At 34.7% G+C, this 20,204-nt stretch overlaps 2 protein-coding genes across 2 annotated transcripts; one reads left to right on the top strand and one right to left on the bottom strand.

The window, feature by feature from the left end:
• The first annotated feature begins 247 nt into the window (after positions 1-247).
• LOC115703642 (probable LRR receptor-like serine/threonine-protein kinase IRK) lies at positions 248-4,849 on the top strand. Its single transcript, XM_030630880.2, has 2 exons — positions 248-2,438; positions 2,947-4,849. Exons 1-2 carry the CDS (start codon positions 964-966, stop codon positions 4,403-4,405), a joined length of 2,934 nt encoding a protein of 977 aa, XP_030486740.2. The 5' UTR covers positions 248-963; the 3' UTR covers positions 4,406-4,849.
• A 2,167-nt stretch (positions 4,850-7,016) lies between these two features.
• LOC115706602 (uncharacterized) lies at positions 7,017-10,590 on the bottom strand. The gene is made up of 4 exons (XM_030634310.2): positions 10,125-10,590; positions 9,855-10,047; positions 8,041-8,156; positions 7,017-7,803 (listed from the first exon to the last, which is right to left on the bottom strand). Exons 1-4 carry the CDS (start codon positions 10,290-10,292, stop codon positions 7,297-7,299), a joined length of 984 nt encoding a protein of 327 aa, XP_030490170.2. The 5' UTR covers positions 10,293-10,590; the 3' UTR covers positions 7,017-7,296.
• Positions 10,591-20,204: the final 9,614 nt, after the last annotated feature.

Below are 20,204 nucleotides of genomic sequence, written 5' to 3'. Positions count from 1 at the left end.
AGGGGGTGATTTCCAACTCCATTCCCCACTCACAAACAATCCCTACCCTCGGGCTCCACATTATTGCCACTCTGCGATCCACGTCAAAAGAAGATCTGACACGACCACATTATGCTCCACGTCAGATAATCACGCCGTTTAGATCACGACACGTGTCAATTTGTCCCATTAAATTGACTGTCCCTCCCAGCTACCTACATGGTCCCGCTTTGCCGTTAATAAAGCGCTTTTAATTTAATTTTTTTCCCTTTATTCAGAGTTCACACCCAACACTGCTGCCCCAGTCTCTCAGATCAGACTGCCTTTGAGAGAGAGAGAGAGAGAGAGAGAGGTTATTTTCTGAGTTCTCCGGCGCATTCCCCCCCTGCATTTTCTCAGACTAAGTTATTTCTTTCCGGTGTCGAGTTTGTGTTTACGACGAATAGTGGGAGCTCCGGCGAGGGAAGTAGTCTCCACTCTCCAGCGAGACTTTGTATACTGTTACGCTAGCCGCTTTTGTTTGTTCGGGTGTGGTCGGAGTTTCTTCTTTTTTCCAGTTCTGACCGTTGGAGCTTTCTATAGCTCTGACTTTTTCTGTTTTCGCTTAGAGGAAGAGAGTTCTAGGGTTTTGTACATTTGACCCTTTAAAAACAGAGTTTGCCATTTTGGGCAGTTGGGGTTCGGGTTGAGGGTGTGTCATTTTGACAAAGCTTGCTGTTTTCTTGTTTATTGGTGCTACTCCATATCTGGGTGTGTCTTGTATTTTGTTTTGGGCGGTTCCGAATCTAGCCGTTAAAGAAAGTTGGCGTTTTTCTGATTGTTTTCCTCCAATTTTTTTTCTTTTGTTAAGTAATTTTTTCAAGTGTTTGTTTTGACAGTTTTGAGCTCTTGAAGCTAACTGTAAAGGTAATTTAGGCTTTTGGGTCATCTGTGTCGCCTGCAATATCTTTTATGGATTTGCAGTGTCTTTGAGAGTATTTAACAATGCCAGCATATATAAGTATGAGAAGGTTCCTCTGGTTATTCACCCTTGCCGTCTTAACTCCTATTTACGTGAGATCTCTAAACCCTTCCTTAAACGACGACGTTTTGGGGTTGATTGTGTTCAAGGCCGATATCCGAGATCCGAAGGGAAAGCTTGCGACTTGGAACGAAGATGATGATAGCCCATGTGGTTGGGTGGGCTTAAAATGCAACCCCAGATCTAAGAGAGTCACTGAGCTTAACCTCGACGGGTTCTCTCTTTCGGGTCGGATAGGCAGAGGGCTGTTCCAGTTGGAATTTCTCAGGAAGCTGTCACTGGCCAGAAACAATCTTACCGGAACCATAAGCCCCAATATAGCACGAATCGACAACCTTAGAGTTCTTGATTTGAGCGAGAACAGTCTCTCTGGAGTTATATCCGAGGATTTTTTTCGACAATGCGGGTCTCTGCGAGTGCTTTCATTGGCCAGTAACAAGTTTTCAGGGAAAATCCCAGAGAACTTGAGCTCATGTTCAACCATTGCTTCGATTAACCTTTCATCTAACCAATTTTCTGGGTCGTTTCCATCAGGAATTTGGTCTTTGAATGGGCTTAGATCGCTGGATTTGTCTGACAATCTGTTGGAGGGTGAAGTTCCCAAGGGGGTTGAAGGTTTGAACAATTTGCGTGCTATCAATCTTGGGAAGAATCAGTTTTCTGGGAGGATTCCAGATGGAATTGGAAGTTGTTTGCTTGCGAGGTCCATTGATCTCAGCGAGAATTCCTTTTCCGGTAGCCTCCCAGAGACAATGCAGCAACTTTCCCTCTGCAATAATCTAAATCTGCGCGGCAACTCTTTCACTGGGAACGTTCCAAACTGGATTGGAGAACTAAAAAGCCTCGAGAGTTTAGACCTTTCAACCAATAAATTTTCCGGTCTTGTTCCAAGTTCTCTAGGAAATCTTCAATCTCTAAAGGTTCTTAACTTTTCTGCCAATGATCTAACTGGGAGCTTACCACAGTCCCTGGCTTCTTGCACAAGCCTAATGTCTTTGGATTTCAGTCAGAATTCAATGACAGGTGATCTTCCTTCATGGATTTTCAACTCGAGTTTACAAGTGGTTTCGCTTACCGGGAAAGAAATGAGTGGAAGTATGAATACTCCTACTTTGTTAACGACGACTGCGCTTCAATTTCTGCAAGTCCTGGATTTATCCCACAATTCATTTTCCGGTAAGATAGCATCAACTGTTGGGGGTTTGAGCAGCTTGAAAGCGTTGAACTTGTCCAATAACTCTCTCGTTGGTCCTATTCCTGTGACTGTCGGGGAGTTGAAATTCTTGGACAACCTTGATTTGAGTCAAAATCAACTGAATGGAACCATTCCTGTGGAAGTTGGTGGACTGGTGTCCCTGAAGGAACTTAGGCTCGAGAAAAACAAGCTTTCAGGAAAAATTCCAACTTCAATTGAGAATTGCTCGTCGTTAACAACTTTGTAGGTTCACTTTTTCTCTATCCTTTTTTTTTCCCGCTAAGTTCGTTGCTTCTCCATTTAGGTGGTTTCCTATTAAAAGTGGTTGATTCTCTGGTTTTCCAACCATCGAAAAGTTGGTAGACTCTGGTTGCAATTGCATTACATATTTTCTTTACTCGGATTAGTATGAAAAAAATCATTGGATGAATTATTGTGGATTTGAAATGCCTAATAATGTTGATATTTGATAGTATGAATGTTTGGGTTTAAAATTGATAGTTGATAATTTTCTGCCCTTTTATGAATCGTATGCTGTTTAGTGTTTACCCTTTTGAAGAAGTGTAAATATATATCTTACTGAATTGGCATTGAAAATCACGAGGGCGTGGAATCTTAAATATCCATCATTGTTACCTGATATAGGCATTTTTTAGGTCTTTTTACTGATTTCAGTTCTTTTTGAAGAAAACATTTAAATAGAATCCTAACATTTTCTTTATTTCTATATTGTCTCTGTTGAACATTGTAGGATCCTATCACAGAACATGCTAAGTGGTCCAATACCTGCTGCAATGGCTAAACTTGTGAAGCTTCAAAATGTGGATTTGTCTTCTAACAAACTCGCTGGAGGCCTACCAAAACAGTTGGCTAATCTACCCAATCTCATGTCCTTCAATATTTCTCACAACAACCTCCAGGGTGAACTGCCAGCCGGTGGCTTTTTCAACACCATATCCCCCTACTCTGTGTCCGGCAACCCATCTCTTTGTGGCTCTGCAGTCAACAAGTCTTGTCCTGCTGTCCTTCCTAAACCCATTGTCCTTAATCCCAACTCCTCATCAGATTCTGCTCCTGGGGAATTACCTACAACTATGGGGCACAAAAGAATCATTCTCAGCATTTCTGCTCTCATTGCTATTGGTGCAGCTGCTGTCATAGTTATTGGTGTGATTGCAATCACTGTACTTAATCTTCGTGTCCGATCTTACTCATCACGATCAGCTGCAGCGCTCACATTTTCTGGAGGGGATGAGTTCAGCCATTCCCCTACTACAGACAACAATTCTGGCAAGCTTGTGATGTTTTCAGGTGACCCTGACTTCAGCACAGGTGCGCATGCTCTGCTCAACAAGGATTGCGAACTTGGCCGAGGTGGGTTTGGAGCAGTATATAGAACAGTTCTTCGTGATGGTCGCCCTGTTGCAATCAAGAAGCTCACAGTTTCAAGTCTTGTCAAGTCCCAAGGAGAGTTTGAAAGGGAAGTTAAAAAATTGGGCAAAGTTAGGCACCAAAATCTTGTAGCACTTGAAGGCTACTATTGGACGCCATCCTTGCAGCTCCTCATATCCGAATTTGTCTCTGGTGGTAGCTTGTACAAGCATCTCCATGAAGGACCTGGTGGGAACGTCCTCTCCTGGAATGAGAGGTTTAACATAATTCTTGGTACTGCTAAGAGCTTGGCTCACTTGCACCAACTTAACATTATTCACTACAACATAAAATCTAGCAACGTTCTGATTGACAGTTCAGGTGAGCCTAAAGTAGGAGACTTTGGCCTAGCGAGATTGTTGCCAATGCTTGACCGCTATGTCTTGAGCAGCAAGATTCAGAGTGCACTTGGTTACATGGCGCCAGAGTTTGCTTGCAAAACAGTGAAGATAACTGAGAAATGTGATGTTTATGGATTTGGGGTTTTGATTTTGGAGGTGGTTACTGGCAAAAGGCCTGTGGAGTACATGGAAGATGACGTTGTAGTGCTTTGTGACATGGTTAGAGGAGCATTAGAAGAAGGCGGAGTTGAGGAATGTGTTGATGGAAGGCTGCAAGGGAATTTCCCGGCCGAAGAGGCAATTCCTGTGATGAAATTGGGTCTGATATGCACCTCACAAGTGCCCTCAAATCGACCGGACATGGGGGAGGTTGTTAATATATTGGAACTGATCAGATGTCCTTCAGAAGACCAAGAAGAGTTGGGATCATCAAATTAGAGTTTTATTATCTTTAAAGATTGATTGAAAGGGATGTAACAATCGGTTATCCGGTTATCAGGCGAAGAAGAATCCGGTTTTCGTTTTTACATCAATAGATTAGAGAAGAAACACTTCACAAAATTTTCTTATCCTATTCTTCTTGTGTTCACTTGTTTATGTTCATTCATGTTCACCGTGTTGTATAAGTTGTATTACTATCTCAGATAGCCGGATTCCCCTTCACCAGGTTTCTCATTAGATTAGATTTGCTACTAATCTTTTGTATTTTATTTATATCTGTCTTAGTTTTATGCCTTTCTTTTTTTTGCTAAACTGATTCTACTCCTCATAAAGTTTGGATTTATGTTTCAGTTTCGTTTACTGGAGTCTACCAAAAATGAATGTACTTGTTTTTGTTTTTGTTGGTTCATATACTTCAGACAGATGTGATAGTTTACACGAGGAAGTTGAGCCTTTAACTTGCATTATAAAATTGTTAAAAAAAAACACCCCATTTAATGCTTGTCGTACCATTCTCTCACATATCTGCCAAAATTGAAGAAAGAGTAAGTGATGTACAGTACTTCTCTACGAAGGGCACAAGTTGGTAAATGACCATTTACCCTTCAAATTCACGGACCTTGTCCCATATGCCCAAGTAATGCGATGACCTTCGCAAAATTGCTAATGGTCAAATCATATTCAAAATGTCAAAAAGTGACTCAAGAGCCAGTGGAGACCCCAAGAATCTCTGCACCCACTTTTAAGGAATTAAATAGTCTTGAGAAAATTAAATAATAAAAAGGGTGAAACCCCACAAGGGGAATTGGGCATTAGTGTTGTGGAAAGAAATATTAAAGAATATATATATATTTACATATATAATGATAGCATGGCATCATGCAAATAGAAAAATATAGAATATGTTGTCGGAATAGAAGCACCAGTTGTTAAATATTTTACTAATTTCTTTATGTTTCGATTTTCACATTGTTTACTTGGGGTGACTATAGTATAGTGTGGGGTAGCTTGTATGAGAAAAAAAATGGTTCTTACAAGAAAAGAATTTTTTTTTTTTTTTTTTTTTGAATCTTTACCTCAGTAGAGTATAGTAAAAAGCTAAAGCCGATAGTGTAAAACATAACATGGCCCTAGTGTTTTATTGTTCCAATGAAATGAAGACTAACTAAACACATTTTTATACCTTTTCCTTTTACTCATACCAATTGCAACAATTGCCCAACTCTATCTTTCTCTTTTTCCTTTTCCTTTTTTTTTTGTTGATTTATTTCTTATGAAATCGACACACAAAAATGTATTGGGCGGGTAAAACTTGCTGGCTATAATCATGACCAAAATTAGCATTATTCTAGATAGTTCAGCAAACTTTGGGATAGTCTCTTCTAGATAGTAGATAGTTTAGCACACACTGTCCCACATATTCTCCCGTTGATCCTTATCATCGATTTTGACACGTCTTGTAATTGGTTTTCCTTTCACTATTTATTATGTATTGTTAATTTATATGTAAAAAAGTAAACCCACCTAGGAAAGAGGGATTCGAAGAAGAAGAATGAGAAGAAAAGAAGATTTTCATGGCTATAGTAGCCATGTGCGTAGACAAGGACTACGATTAGTTGTCTTAATTAGGTTGCTCCCAAGGTAACCCAGTTACATTTTATAATACATTTTGTTTGGGGCCCAAGAAAACTAATAGTAATTTGGCATTATTTTTCACAAACTAGCACATGCCTCCTTTCATTTCATAACACCCTCTTTAAAGTTCTTTCCTTTGGGCCTAGGAAAAGGAATATCAGAGTCCCTTGATCACTGGATTGACAGAAGGAAGTACCTACTTTGTCATTGATTGATTGATTGAATATATATTACCTACCATTGTTTTTTCTAGTTGTCTCTATATTTATTTATTAAAGCTTTAAAGTACTATAAACAAAATCAAAATCCCAGATAAGCCATGTTTGTAAGAACTAAAGAAAGAGTTTCCATGGTCATCCTTTTTATTATTTATATTATTTTTGGTAATGAGATTTTTCTTTTTAAAAAATAAAGCTTTGATTAGCAGTGATTCCAAGGGAGCATACCATATGGCGTAGGATTAGCGAGTGGTAAGCGCCATGCACATTCTTGCACCTCTACCAACAAATTCCTTTCCCCACTTTTTGATTTGGCAATAATTCTTATAAAGTAAATTTATGTTTGAAATTTTATTCCTTTTGGATAATTATAAAGCGACATTTGAAGCTTTTTTTTTTCTTCCTTTATTTTTTGTCATCTTTATTCCGAAGAAAACGTGGAAAAGTTGCAATTATCAGCGTGGACACCACCATTATGTTTTTAAAGTGGAACTGAGCCCACTCAAACAACGAATGTATTTTTAGTAAAGAAAACCTTAGTCTCATTCTCATACCAAGTATGACAGTTGTTTTAGTATAGAAAAGCTTTGTCTTGGTTCTGAGCTATCCATCTTTTTATGATATGTATATATATACAATAATTGTTTAATAAAATGCATCAGTTGTAATGGTGTAATTTGTATGTCATTCTCTTTGCCTAGAAAGTAGAAACTCACTCAAAATCCAGCATAAATGTTTGGAAATACAAATTTTAATTTTAAGAACTCCATATTTCCATTGTAGGAAAGAGAACACAAAATATATACATACAATACAAATACGAATACAAATGTTGAAAATTAGTCTCTCGTGGATTTTGAATGAAAATACTAAATTTCCACACACCAAAACTGTTTTCTAATCCTCAGGTGTTAGCTTGAGCTAAAGAACACACGTATGAAAATGAATAATGAAAGTTTTCCTATTTCTGTAAGTATAACCTTCTTGATTTGCTATGCTTAACTGGGAATTAGACACAAAATGAGAGCTTTCATCCTAATCATCCCAATTGTTTTCCCATCCATCTGCATCGGAAGATCTGGAAGTAAGGGCATTAGTTGACACAATTTCATTGCGGTGAGCCATAGGAGACTTGACTGTTTTGATTTCATCCCAATCATCGTCCCAACCTTGATCCCAAGGTTCTTCTGTTTCCACATGGCCATTGCTCGAATGCCCCATCTCTAGCTCTTGATATGGGACTCCATCAGTGTGCCGTTTCTTTCCCCCGAACAAGCAGCAGCAGGACCACATGCCTCCAATAATCAGTACAGTAAAGAAAAGAAAGTAGGCTCCATTGACTGGAGTTGCATAATCATTGTAGTTGGAGAAATGCTTAAAGAAACCATAATCATGCTTAAGGAAACCATTATCATGCTTAAGGGAACCATTATCACGCTTAAGGAAACCATTATCAAGAGCAGGTAATTCCAAGTGAATTATACATGCTCCATTTCCAGCATTTAGTTCTACTGATGAATTTCCTGTATCTGAGATACTGACCTGAAATCATGCATAAAAAAATCAATGATCAAAGTCCGAAATAAAAGTCGCCAGACATCAAGCCAAGTCCTTTTACAAAGAATGGGATTGAAGTTTAATTAAAAAATTAAAATGTTAAAACCCTTCCATAAACACACTGCTCTTTCAATGTTTTACAACTAAATATGAACTAATTCATTTCACATGAAGGTCATATTGGGCATAGAACATTATATCAATATGGACCATAAGACGAACCTCCTTAATGTGATGTTCAGGTATTTGTATCTTTTTCAGAGTATTACTGGTTGTAACATTTACTTCCAAAGGGCTCCCTCCATCATTTTGAACACGAAGAAGTAACTCCATATTGGCTACAAAGGAAAAGGAACAGCATTATTGAGCTGACAATTCAAAAGGTTTAAGAAACAGTACAATTATCTATCAATCAGGATGAATTCCCATGGTTTCTCTGGCGCTTTACAGAGTTATATTTCCCATTCCAATTTACAGAGTGAGACATACAAATAGCAATATAAAAGGAACTAGTCCTTTTTCTGTTAACAATTGAGAAATAAACTAGGAGGCATTACTGCAAATGTCTGACATGGCATGAAACAGACGAATGGTCCACACTAAATTTCAATTATAGTTTTCTATTAAGGCAGTGAATTTTAAAATCAGTTTTGCAAATTTCTATCATGGTGAAAAGAAAATGTAATCAAATCTTGTGGGTTTGTGTTTCTATCCTACCAGCAAATTATGATTAAATATGCACATGCTTACTGTAAGTTGGAACCCACCATAAGCTGAAAGTTTTCAAATAATCATGGCCTTACTTAATTATAGCAAAACTCCATTATCTATAGTAACTAAGCAAAAGATTTTCCTTTTCAAAAAGGGCCTAAAAGAGACTAATAGTAGAGCCAGGAGACTACAATTTTGCCTATTATAGATTACAAATCACCGAAAAAATAGACATATTCACAAGATAAGTTGAGAGACTCAAAATCTGGAAACCTGGTGTCAAAAGTTCCGAATGAACCACCATGAACAAGTATACACTACTACATTAATGAAAAATTAAGAATTGCATTTATAAATTCACAGAAAGAGCAAACATGAACCTAAGTCCCCCGATCGCTGGGCTTTGGGAGTGTTAAATAGTTCAAAATATCAAGTACATTTAACCCAAATCACAAAAGCCTGAAGTGATTATCAAATTATCAAAGTTCTGTAATTCTTGCTGCTTAAAGTAGATAATCATCGTATATTAACCATATTTTTCAGACACAAATACATAAGGGCACTGCTGAAGTCAAAGTTTGAAATGTTAGTCCAAAGCATTAGCTGCCATAACTTGTGTTAGTCGAGGTAAGTCTGCTTATGATTGAAAAAAGAAAAACATATGACGAGTTCCTCACAAATCCTTTCAATCAGTATTCGGGGGTTTTTTAACTGCAAAATTTTGTTCTTCAAAAAAATAAAGAAATAATTGTTCAAAGTTCTGTTTAGTTGTTTTTAAATCAACTAATGATATTACAAAATCCCTCCATGTTTGACAAATTTTTGTTACCAACATCTGAGAATTTTTCAGTAATGGAGGATGTTCATAGAGATTAGAGAAAGATCAAAAGAGAATGGCTTCAAAACAACGATCAAACTTTTATCAATCGAGTTGAGCACAGATGTTAACATGGTCATTAACATTTTACAACTTACTATTATGTACAAGGATCGTTATTCTTATTGACTCCATCAGCAGAAAGCCAATGCTCAATGCCGACTCACATTAACACCCACGTCGTTAAAGGGCCTAAGATGTGGTACTGGTAACTGTATATAACATCATGAGGTCATCACTAAAAGACTGAACAAAGTGGCTTGACCCCAAAAAGTTAATACCAACCAACAGAAGAAAGGGAATTAAAAACTACATATTATCACTGTGAGTGATCCAAAATGGACCATAATTTTAATGGAAACCTAAAATTGGAAACCTGGTCCTGATCAAGCATTCAACCAAACATGTAATATACCCTCAAACATAGATAAAACATCAGAATCAATACCATTTGAAGAGGAAAACAGGCAAGCAGTCATATGAATCTGATTTTCACGGGGGCACGTTCTCAACGAGCTCGTGCAGTTCTCATTGGAAAGGCCATAAGATACCGAGCCCAGTGCCGGAGAAACTGAATTATTAACTCTACTTGGACCCAAATCCACGCTAGAATTGGGACTGGGACTAGGCGAAGGAGAAATCTAAAATAGACAAACACCCGATTCAGAAAATAGCAATAATTAATCAAAGCATAACCAAAATTCATAAAAAAAATCACCTGTTGAGGAGGACTATCGTGAATTGGTTTATTAACACTAGCAAGGTTTCGAATTTTGGTGAAAGGAGAAGCCTCACACCCATTACCGACCATTAAAAGCAGCACCAGCACCACAACCGCCGCCAACACCCGTACAGTTGACCCGATTGGGATTCTTTCCATAACCATAATTCACTCTTTTTTATTCTTCTTCTTCTATCAAATAATGAAGTCTTAATTTTAGAATTGGTATCATATTGAGGAGGGTAATGGAAGAGTAGAAAAGAACCCCCCAAAAAAAAAAGCAGGAACGGGCTTAGAATCAACGTCTTCTCCAATGAGAAAAGTAATTGGGATTTGGGAATAGAATACGCATTAGAAAAATGTTGTCGTTTATCAAAGTCAATGTCATTCTTCATCTTCTTCGCAAGTTCCGCTGACTCTATCTTTTCTCTCACAATCACAATAAAAAAAGTTTCACTATTTTAATTTGGGCTCTATGCGGGTCGAATTTTGATGGTTTTCAAATTTGGAAAGTTTAATCCAAAATAACTAATTCAACGAAATTGCAAATGTGGAAAGTGTTAAGACTCTTTATAAACACCTCTAAAATATGTTGTCTTTCCAATGTGGAAGTCTCTCAACATTAAGGAGACTATTTGCACACTTTACTTCTTTTTTGAATATTCATAATAAAAGTTCAAAGAGAAATTGTGTATCAAACCCTTTAAATAAATTTCTAAATCTCTTAAAAAGGACTTCATAATATTCTTGTAAAATAGGAGAATTATCATTTTTATGGTTTTTTTTTTTTGGCAAAGTTAACACAAATTAAACTTTTTCAAACAAAAAAAAAATATATTTTGTGGGAAATTAAAAAATCAAAAATATGGAAAAAAAAAAACAGAGTTTAGGGTAACCAGTAGGTAACCAATTAGCTTATATTATTTTCCTATCTATTTTTTTTTAACTTTTTTCTGAATTTTTTCCATAATATTTATTTTTTATAAAGTCATAGTTTGCACAAATTGTTAAAACTTATAAATTGTGTAATTTTCACGGTAGAATATGGCTAATACCAAATTATTAATCATACAGGTAGTGAACATTGATGAAATTGTAAGACAAAGTTTTTGGGTTTTGGGTTCTGACGGGTTTGATGTGAACGGGTTACTACATTAATTGGGCCAATTTTTAGGTTTGGGCCTACTGTGGGCCTTATTGACAGGTCTTCAGAAATGTTATGTTTTGGTTAATAATTTGGGACAATTACATGCACCATTTTTTTTTGGGTAAAAAAATTATATTTTTACATTTTTACGATTTTTCATAGAAACAACACGAAAACAACAAAAAAACTACATAAAAGTAACATGAAAATAACATCAAAACAACAACAAAAAATAACATACAAATAACAAAAAATCAACAAGAGTACAACATAAAAAGATCGTATCTTCTGTAAATAAAATCAAAAAATCGTAAAATTGTTTAAAATTTCGTAAAACCGTATTTTTATAATTTTTTTTATTATTTTTGTATATTTGTGAAATAATCCCTATAATTTTTAAAAAGCCCATAGTTATTTTTTTTTAGAAAATTATTGCTTTTTATTGGTAAAATTTTTAAATTTTACTTTTAAAGTTATATATATATATTTGCGGTGTTCTATAAAGTTGCAAGAATACAATAAAAAAACCACATAAAAGTAACATGAAAACAACAACATAAATAATATACAAACAACAAAAAATCAACAACAAAATACAAGAGTACAATATAAAAATACATTAAAGACCGTATTTTATAAAAATAAAATTTTAAAAACCGTAAACAAATGTTTAAAATTCCATACAACTATATTTTTGTAATTGTTTTATTGTTTTTGTATTTTCTTTTAAATTATCCTTTTTTTCTGACAAAGTTGAACTTTATAGTTATGTTTTTTTTATAAGAAACTAGAGATGCACACAGGACAGAGAATTGGCAGGGAGTGCTCCCCTGTCCCCATCATCGTTAAGGATTTTAATCCCTATCCCTACTTATTCTCCATCGGGGATGGGGCGGGGAATCCCCTAATGAGGGCGAGGACGGGATAGGAAATCCCCTAATAAAAAAAATAAATTTTTTAATAAAAATTCAAATATATAAAAATATTAAACTACATAAAAATTAAAATATTACACATTAATTATTATTCAATAAACTAATTATTATCCAAAATAAAACTTAAAATTCATAAAAAAATATACTAATATACTAAAAAATACAAACATAAATTATAAAATATTATTAGAAATATAAAATAAAATACTAAATGGATCCCCGTCGGAGTGTGGTGTGATTCTTGTCCCCGCCCCGTTTAACATTCAGAGACAAAAAGTAATCTTTGTCTTCATCCCGTTCCCCATTTAGACGGATGGGAAAAATGTGCATTCCTATAAAGAACTTGACAAGTATCTTTTTCCATTTACATTTCAATATCTTATGAATTATAAATCAAAACTTATTAAAACTTAAATTTTAATTCATACAATGAAACTTAGAAAATTCCCCATATCCATAATTCACAAGTCCATAATACAAATATAAAGTCCACATACTACTATGAGAAGTGAAAATAAAAATTATAGCAAATAACCCCAAATCATAGCATTATATAAGTAAATGTCCTTATTTTAAAACTTGTTGAGAAATGACCTTTTTATAATTATCTTTTGCCACATAAAAAAAAATTAATATATTGTTTTTTAAAATTTATTTTTAGAATTAGAAGTAAATTACTTAAAGATTATAGTATATCTATATTAATTTTATTAATTTTTTTTTATTTTAAAGTTATGTCGATTTTTTTAATTTTTTATGAGTTGTTGGTATATAGATTTTGTTATATAATATATTTTTATTTTGTTGTATGATATATTATTTTCTTAAATGATATTTATTTTTTATTTTGCTATGTATAATAGTGATATATAATTTGATTAGCATAATACAAATATTTTAATATATGTGTAAAATTTTATTGACATGTGTTGGAAATATTTTACCAGGATCTAGATTTACTACCATGTATGTTTCATTAACATCCTAATATGAATTCTAAAACAATGAAATAAACACATAGAAAGTTTAGGAAACCTTACATCGGGTGCAGCGGAATATAATGACTCCTTCCATTCAGATCTCTAGCCATTGATTCCTTTCTGTAGCAGAGCATAATCAAGTTTTGAACCTGGATTTCTTTCTCTCATTCCTTTGATGCTGATTCTCCTTCTTGTTGTTTGGAATCTCCTACAGTCTTACACACTATGATTGAGATACCACTTGATGTGTGTGGGCACTCATTCATTCACTCAAGGTTCGAAATTGAAGAGGAAAAGAGAAGGGAAGTGGTTTCAGCTATAGAGAAAAGAATAGGAGGCTCAGTTTTCATCTGACAGAACTAAGTGTGAATGAGAGCCATCACTATCTATTTATAGGTAACCACCTAGGTTTAAGTTAGAATTATTTGGCATTAAAATAATAAAAAAATAAATGATAAAAGCCTATAAGAGTGGCCGGCCATGGCCTTTGGATAATGGGCCTCACTTATGCAATTTTGCTGTTTTATCATTTCTGCATCTCATTTTCTCAAAAACGCCAATTTTCAAATTCAACCATTTAAATGTCAATTCTAATTATTTAATAACTAAAAATTAATTATTAAATAATATTGTCATTTAATATATTTATTAAAATTAGACATATAAAGTCTCTTAATTAATAAATAAACCTAGAATCTCTTTTCTTTACAATTTCGTCCCTTGCTTAGTGAAAATTCACAAAGTAGACATAGTCTAACTTTAGAATTATAATTGATTAATCAAAATCAATTAACTGAGTCTTACAAGCAGTATGGTCTCAACTAGTATGGGGACCATGGGCCTATATTTCCGAGCTTCCAATAAGGAACCGAATTTACTAAGTAAATTTCCTAACTTATTAATTCCTTATTGAATCCACACTTAGAACTTGGAATTGCACTCTCAGTTATATAGAACGCTCTATATGTTCCACGATATAGATACGTCATTAGTTATCCATTGTTATAATCCTAATTTGATCAATGACCCTCTAATAGATGATCTACATTGAATAGGCACTAAGTTACAGTTACACCTTCAATGTATTTTATCCTTAAAACACTTAGTTCCGTATAAATGATATTTCAGCGAAGTGAAATGAGATCTCCACCATTTATCTCTATTTAGCCAAGCTCGAAGGATATCATCGTTTCACTTCAAAATTCCTATAGAAGTTATAGACTCCATATTTATGTTAGCGCTCCCACTCAATTATACTATCATGTTCTCAAAATGTACGCATCACCCTGACCCAAAAGTAGGCTTAACTAACAAATCAAAGAACATGTATCATACTCTTGAGATCGAACCTAAACATATCAGGATTAAGATCATTTGATCTAGGATCAACGGGTGATATTGAATTGAATAGATATTACAGTAAATTTTAATATATCTAATCAAAGTTCAATATCGGTCCCTTCCGATGTATACTCCATACATCCGATACTGGTAAACTTTGCCAATGTCCTGGAAAGGACATAACACTTATCCAAGGTATAAGTATACCTATCGCTGATTATCATGTCAGTCTAAATCCAGTGAAATGACAAATCAGGGAATAAACTTTCGAACATATAATTAAGATTATATTCCACTGTGCTGACAACACTATAATCATTAACAAATTTATATGTTCTGGACTTAAATAGAATTCATGCATTATATATATAATCATGAAATAAATCATGTGAACCATGCAACATAAAATGTTATTTCTGATCTTTATTAATAAGTAAATCTGATTATATTGAAATGAGTTTTATTTAGGGCATAAAACCCAACAACATACTAGATATATTTAATTATTATTTTTTATATATTTTAATTGTATGATATATTATTTATTTTAAATAGTATTTAATTAGTTACTTATTAACGCAAATTTTCGTTAATCAAAATTAAATAGTCTTTTATTAATAAATATTCTACAAAAATTAATAAGTAATAAAAGATATAATAACTCCAGATATTTTAACGTGGTTTTGTAGTTAAAATCTACACACTCCACAAGTCCTTCTTATTAGGAATATTTTTAGAGTTTAGAATACAATATCTAATTTTGAATAATAATAAAATCTACACACTCCACAAGTCCTTCTCTCTCAAATTTGTCGTCCTTTTTCTCATGGAATCTGCCTCTATTTATAGGAGTATAGGTTGGTAGTTATCTTTATGGGATTAATTCAAGTATAACTGTTCATGAAACGTGGACAATCCGTATGTTGCATTTAAATTACGTGGGAGATAATACTAAATAACTACTCAACTCCTCTTTAGTTTTATCCTTTAGATGGTTATTGCTAACGTGGAAGGTTATATCTTCTCTGATTCGAGTTATCTTCCTTGTTCGTCTTGATAAGAAAAATGCTAAGTGTTGAGAAGTTATTCATCTCGTTGTGTTCTCTTTGTGACTTTTGTAATGTGAGGTGCTCTTCTCGCTATATGTATATAGCGAGACAGTTTAGGTTGATACATTCATTCTGCTCGGGTGGATGAATGTTCCCTTCTTGTCTGTATATTCTGAGGCATGTGTATGTCTCGTTAATCTCAAATCAATAGTTGTTATTCTTGTCTCGCTTTTAACTATAAAGGCAATGTTCTTTCAAAAAAAACTATAAAGGCAATGAGTTTTGAATATTATCTATTTAACCATTACATAATAATGAGTTATTAAATATGCATTTAATGATATCATTATATCATTTAGAATTGATTCGTATTCTTTCTGTTGGACACGTGTCAACTTCTAAAGTGTAACTGAATTGCGGGTATAACAATTGCCCCATAAAAAGTACTTTTTAATTAAAAAAACTTTTAAATGATTACAAGGGTAATTTTTGTCTTAACCCAATTTTGAAAAATTGCATGCTTTGGATTTTTGACAGTTCAGAACTTCGAGGCACATCATTAGCATTAAATGCTCCGTCTTTTACAATTTGTAGTGTCTCCATCCGTTAGATTCAACTTATTATGATCTAACTGTGGTTTTTAATAGGGTATTAAAGACAAGAACATCAGTCTATTTTGCCATTTTTGCATTCTCGTGCTTTAAATTTCTTCTGCAAATCACGATTTTCCCCCTTCAACTTGCATGCCCTCATTTTCATTAACTTATTTCTTGTGTATTTCATCGGATTTCATCTTCAATCTCAGAGATTCTTAAAACTCACTGATTCAATCATCACAATCTCAATCACAAAGTTCTTCTTTGTTTAGAAATTTTCATCAAAATAGAAAGTGATTCATCTCTTTCTCTTTTATGCCTTTTTTTTTTCATATTTGTAGTTTGATTTTCATGATTGCCTATCTTCTTTATCTGCTTTGTTTGGTTATTTTTTAGGTAATTTTTGTTTTGTTAGTTTAGATAATTTTAGGGTTAAGGAAAATTTCTAGGTTATTAGATTCATAGATTTCTGGGTTAAGTTGAATTTAACTTTTTCAGAAATTGGGATTACACTCGTTCGCAAGTATGACCCAATTTATTTATGAAACTATAAGCCCAAAATTCTTAGAAACTGTATGCCTTTAAAATTTAGCCCTTCCATTTGAATCCAAAACTTATGTACCGAAATCCATACTTGAGATAAACGATGCCAAAATTAGGGATCATCTGATAAAAACCAATCAAGATGAAATTTCAAGTCGCTATAGGCGATTTTTACAAGAAATAACTGAGGGTAAACACCGTTATCTGCGAGATGCAGCTTGGCCTGAACCCCAAACTTTATCTTCTATTCCTTTAGCGAGACCTTTGTTTTTACCTCGAGTCACTGTTGCTTTTTCACCAGGTGACTTAGATTTCAAAATTATGACCACTCAAGCTCGAAAATCAAAGACCCCTCAAGATCCCACAGTTACTTTTGAGGTAGAATTTATTGAATCCAAAGTCAAATCTATAGGAGCTTATGTTGGTAATATATTAAAGTCTTGTGTCATCAAATACAAGAAAGGATGTCATGTTAGATTTGTCGCTCCAGGGGAATTTAGCTATTTTCCCCTTGAAAGAGTGATTCGAGAAGAGTGTGGTAGCACTAGTACTAGTGGCTCGTCTAGAATAGGCGCTTGGAGCCTCGAGCACATCAAAGATGGAGCAATACTCCCTCTGAGAGAGTACTTCAGAGAATTTTGTAATTATCTCAGAATTGCTCTTTTTCAGTTAATTCCGAGTTCTTACAGAATTTTGGCCTATATAAAGGTCTTATACCAAATTATGGGATGGGAGTGTTTGACTCCCCTTGAAATTTTATATTTCTACTCCGTGAAGGCCGTTCCCGCAAGAAAGCGTGGATTAGGTGGTTTTTACTATCTCGGGACCCACACAAATGACCGAAGGATTATTGTGAGATTGGCTAATAAAACTGAATTTAAGGATGAATTCTTCTGGACATCTGCTCTCTCCCCCATCAACACAACATCATTTCACCTTATACATAAGTATTACCTTTTCTCAAAAGCTTGATTTTGAGATTTTCATTTATAAATTGAAGGCATTTATTTATTTTACTTATTGTGTTGACAACGATCACGAAAAGGCCAATTCCAACTACTAAAATGGTAGAGCGGCACAAAGCTCTCTTAGGTCTTCCATTTGGACTGCGATCAACTGATTTTTCTACTGAACAAGATCAATCTGAAGACTTGTAATCTTCTCGGCAGTAAACAATCCACCTGAGACTATAAGAATCCAAAGTATTCTAAATGGCAGCAAGTCCCAGTTCCAGCTGACGAGGAAGATAGAGACTATGTGGCTCGCATCCATTTCTTGAGGAATGTATCCCCTCAAGAAGCTAAAGAAGAAGCATCCCAAGATAATAATTGTGGATGGTCTCCTATTGTGCTCAGGGCTAAGTGTACCTCGCTAGTTAAGTTGAAGGATAGCTAGTATAACTTCTATATTTGGGATCGTTTCTGTGTAGATCATATAGCTCATAGGTTTAAGAGTTGGTATCCCCAATATCATGTCCAATTAAGTTGTAATAACTCCTACTTTAGAATTATCGAACAGTATGGTACTAACTTGGATAGAGTGAGCCATTTGAATTCTGATTGGGATATGTCTCCAATAAACCATTATGACATATATATAATTACTGGTTCTAGGGAATTTAGTAACTACTATAGTTCTTCCTCATCCTCGTCTAATTATTATGGTAAATTTCTATAAGTGGAAGTTAATTCCCCACCTTCTTTTTGTTTATTTTGGATAAGTGTTGATATACTTTCTTTTTGTCTCGCAGCCATGAATTTTGCAAACCTTTTCTCAAGACCATCTGGTTCTAAAAAGGGGAAGAAATGCGTCGTTGGCTCGGAAACTTCCTCGAGAGCGAACCCTAAACTAGTGAAGAGAGCCAAAAAGGCTATAGCAAATAGGAAAAGCTCCTCTAAACAAATTGTCATCGAGCTTGACAATCCTTAGGTTCCTTCTCCAATCCCAGTAGTTGTAAACAAGGAAGAACGAGCCCTTGAATCTGTTCACCAAGTTAAATTCTCAAGTTCTCAACCCGAGATGGTTTTCTTAGAGCCTACCTGCCCTTTGTTGAATCATGCCGGCATTATGGGCTCATAGGCTTGTTCGTAACTTGCCACATCTTGTTGGCGTAACTTCTAATCTTACCAACAAGAGGACTGAGATTTCATCAAAAACGGGGATTTTGAGAGCTAATGTCAAAGGAGTTTAAATCTCTCTTTCTTGGTAAGCATTAATCTCCATTTTGTTTTTCAAAATTTTTCTTTCTCTCCCTTATCTATCCTCTTCCTGAATTACTTTTGTCTTGTAGGCTTCTCTCTTTTCTCAGCTAGCTCACCAAAGAGGCCTTCAGAGAATCAAGCAACTGGGGTCGAGCTTCGTACAATTGTTGAGCAACATGAGGTTGTTGTGAAGCAATAGAATGACTCCCAAGGTGAAGTTACTCGTTTATTGAAGGAAGCTAAGGATTAGAAGAAGAGCCATAAGACTGAGCTCGATGGTGATAAAAAAGAGGCAAAGGATCTCCACAAACCTCATTAGAAGACCATTGAAGAACTTAGCGAGGCCAACCAAAAGCTCAATGAGGCAAACCAAAATCTTGATGAAGTCCAGAAGAATTTTGATGGGGTTGAAGAGGATGCTATAGCCAGAGTTAATTCAATGGCTAAACGTTCTATCTATCACGCCTGGTTAAGCAATCCCAACATGGATTTAAGCTTTTTGGGAAAAGGAGTTGCAGAGATTCTGGCCTATTTTGAGCAAACCAAGAAGGACGAGGCTGTAGAGGACGAGGAAGAAGAAGAAGAAGAAGAAGAACCATCCAAGTCTCCAACCATGTAGACTTGGTTTTTATCTTTATTTTGTTTCCTGTCTTTTTTTACTAAAATGGCCATTTCGCCTAGACAATGGTTGCCCCTAGTAGCATTTTGTAAAAACTTTTACATCGTTGGATGGTCAACTTTGCTTATTTATATATATACTTTTTATGCCTCGTATCTTGCTTTTTGAGTTAAATATGCTTGTTTATTGCGTTTTATTTCATAATCAAACATTTTCGTTTCGATTTAGCTTAAGATACTTTAGGTTGAATGCATTTCTACTGTCATTTTCTTTGAGATATACAAGTAGTTATTAATCTATCATGTTTTTGTTGGGTTTTATGCCCTAAATAAAACTCATTTAATATAATCAGATTTACTTATTAATAAAGATCAGAAATAATATTTTATGTTGCATGGTTCACATGATTTATTTCATGATTATATGTATATAATGTATGAATTCTTTTTAAGTCCAGAACATATGAGTTGGTTAAAGATTATAGTGTTGTCAGCACAGTGGAATATAATCTTAATCATATGTTCAAAAGTTTATTCCCTGATTTGTCAGAACACTGGATTTAGACTGACATGGTATAATCAGCGATAGGTATTCTTACACCTTGGAAAAGTGTTATGTCCTTTCCAGGACATTGGCAAAGTTTACCAGTATCGGATGTATGGAGTA

Source organism: Cannabis sativa, chromosome 1 (assembly GCF_029168945.1).
Source record: "Cannabis sativa cultivar Pink pepper isolate KNU-18-1 chromosome 1, ASM2916894v1, whole genome shotgun sequence".
Classification (NCBI taxonomy): Eukaryota; Viridiplantae; Streptophyta; class Magnoliopsida; order Rosales; family Cannabaceae; genus Cannabis; species Cannabis sativa.
This window is presented reverse-complemented; position numbering and strand designations above follow the sequence as displayed.

What these genes read in the sequence shown, in the direction of transcription:
- LOC115703642 (XM_030630880.2), top strand. Translation starts at nt 964, where the DNA reads ATGCCAGCATATATAAGTATGAGAAGGTTCCTCTGGTTATTCACCCTT. An exon ending in TGCTCGTCGTTAACAACTTT is followed by an intron (nt 2,439 to 2,946) that starts GTAGGTTCACTT and finishes TGAACATTGTAG; the next exon opens with GATCCTATCACAGAACATGC.
- LOC115706602 (XM_030634310.2), bottom strand. Translation starts at nt 10,292, where the DNA reads ATGGTTATGGAAAGAATCCCAATCGGGTCAACTGTACGGGTGTTGGCG. An exon ending in CCTGTTTTCCTCTTCAAATG is followed by an intron (nt 8,157 to 9,854) that starts GTATTGATTCTG and finishes TTTCCTTTGTAG; the next exon opens with CCAATATGGAGTTACTTCTT. An exon ending in CTGAACATCACATTAAGGAG is followed by an intron (nt 7,804 to 8,040) that starts GTTCGTCTTATG and finishes GCATGATTTCAG; the next exon opens with GTCAGTATCTCAGATACAGG.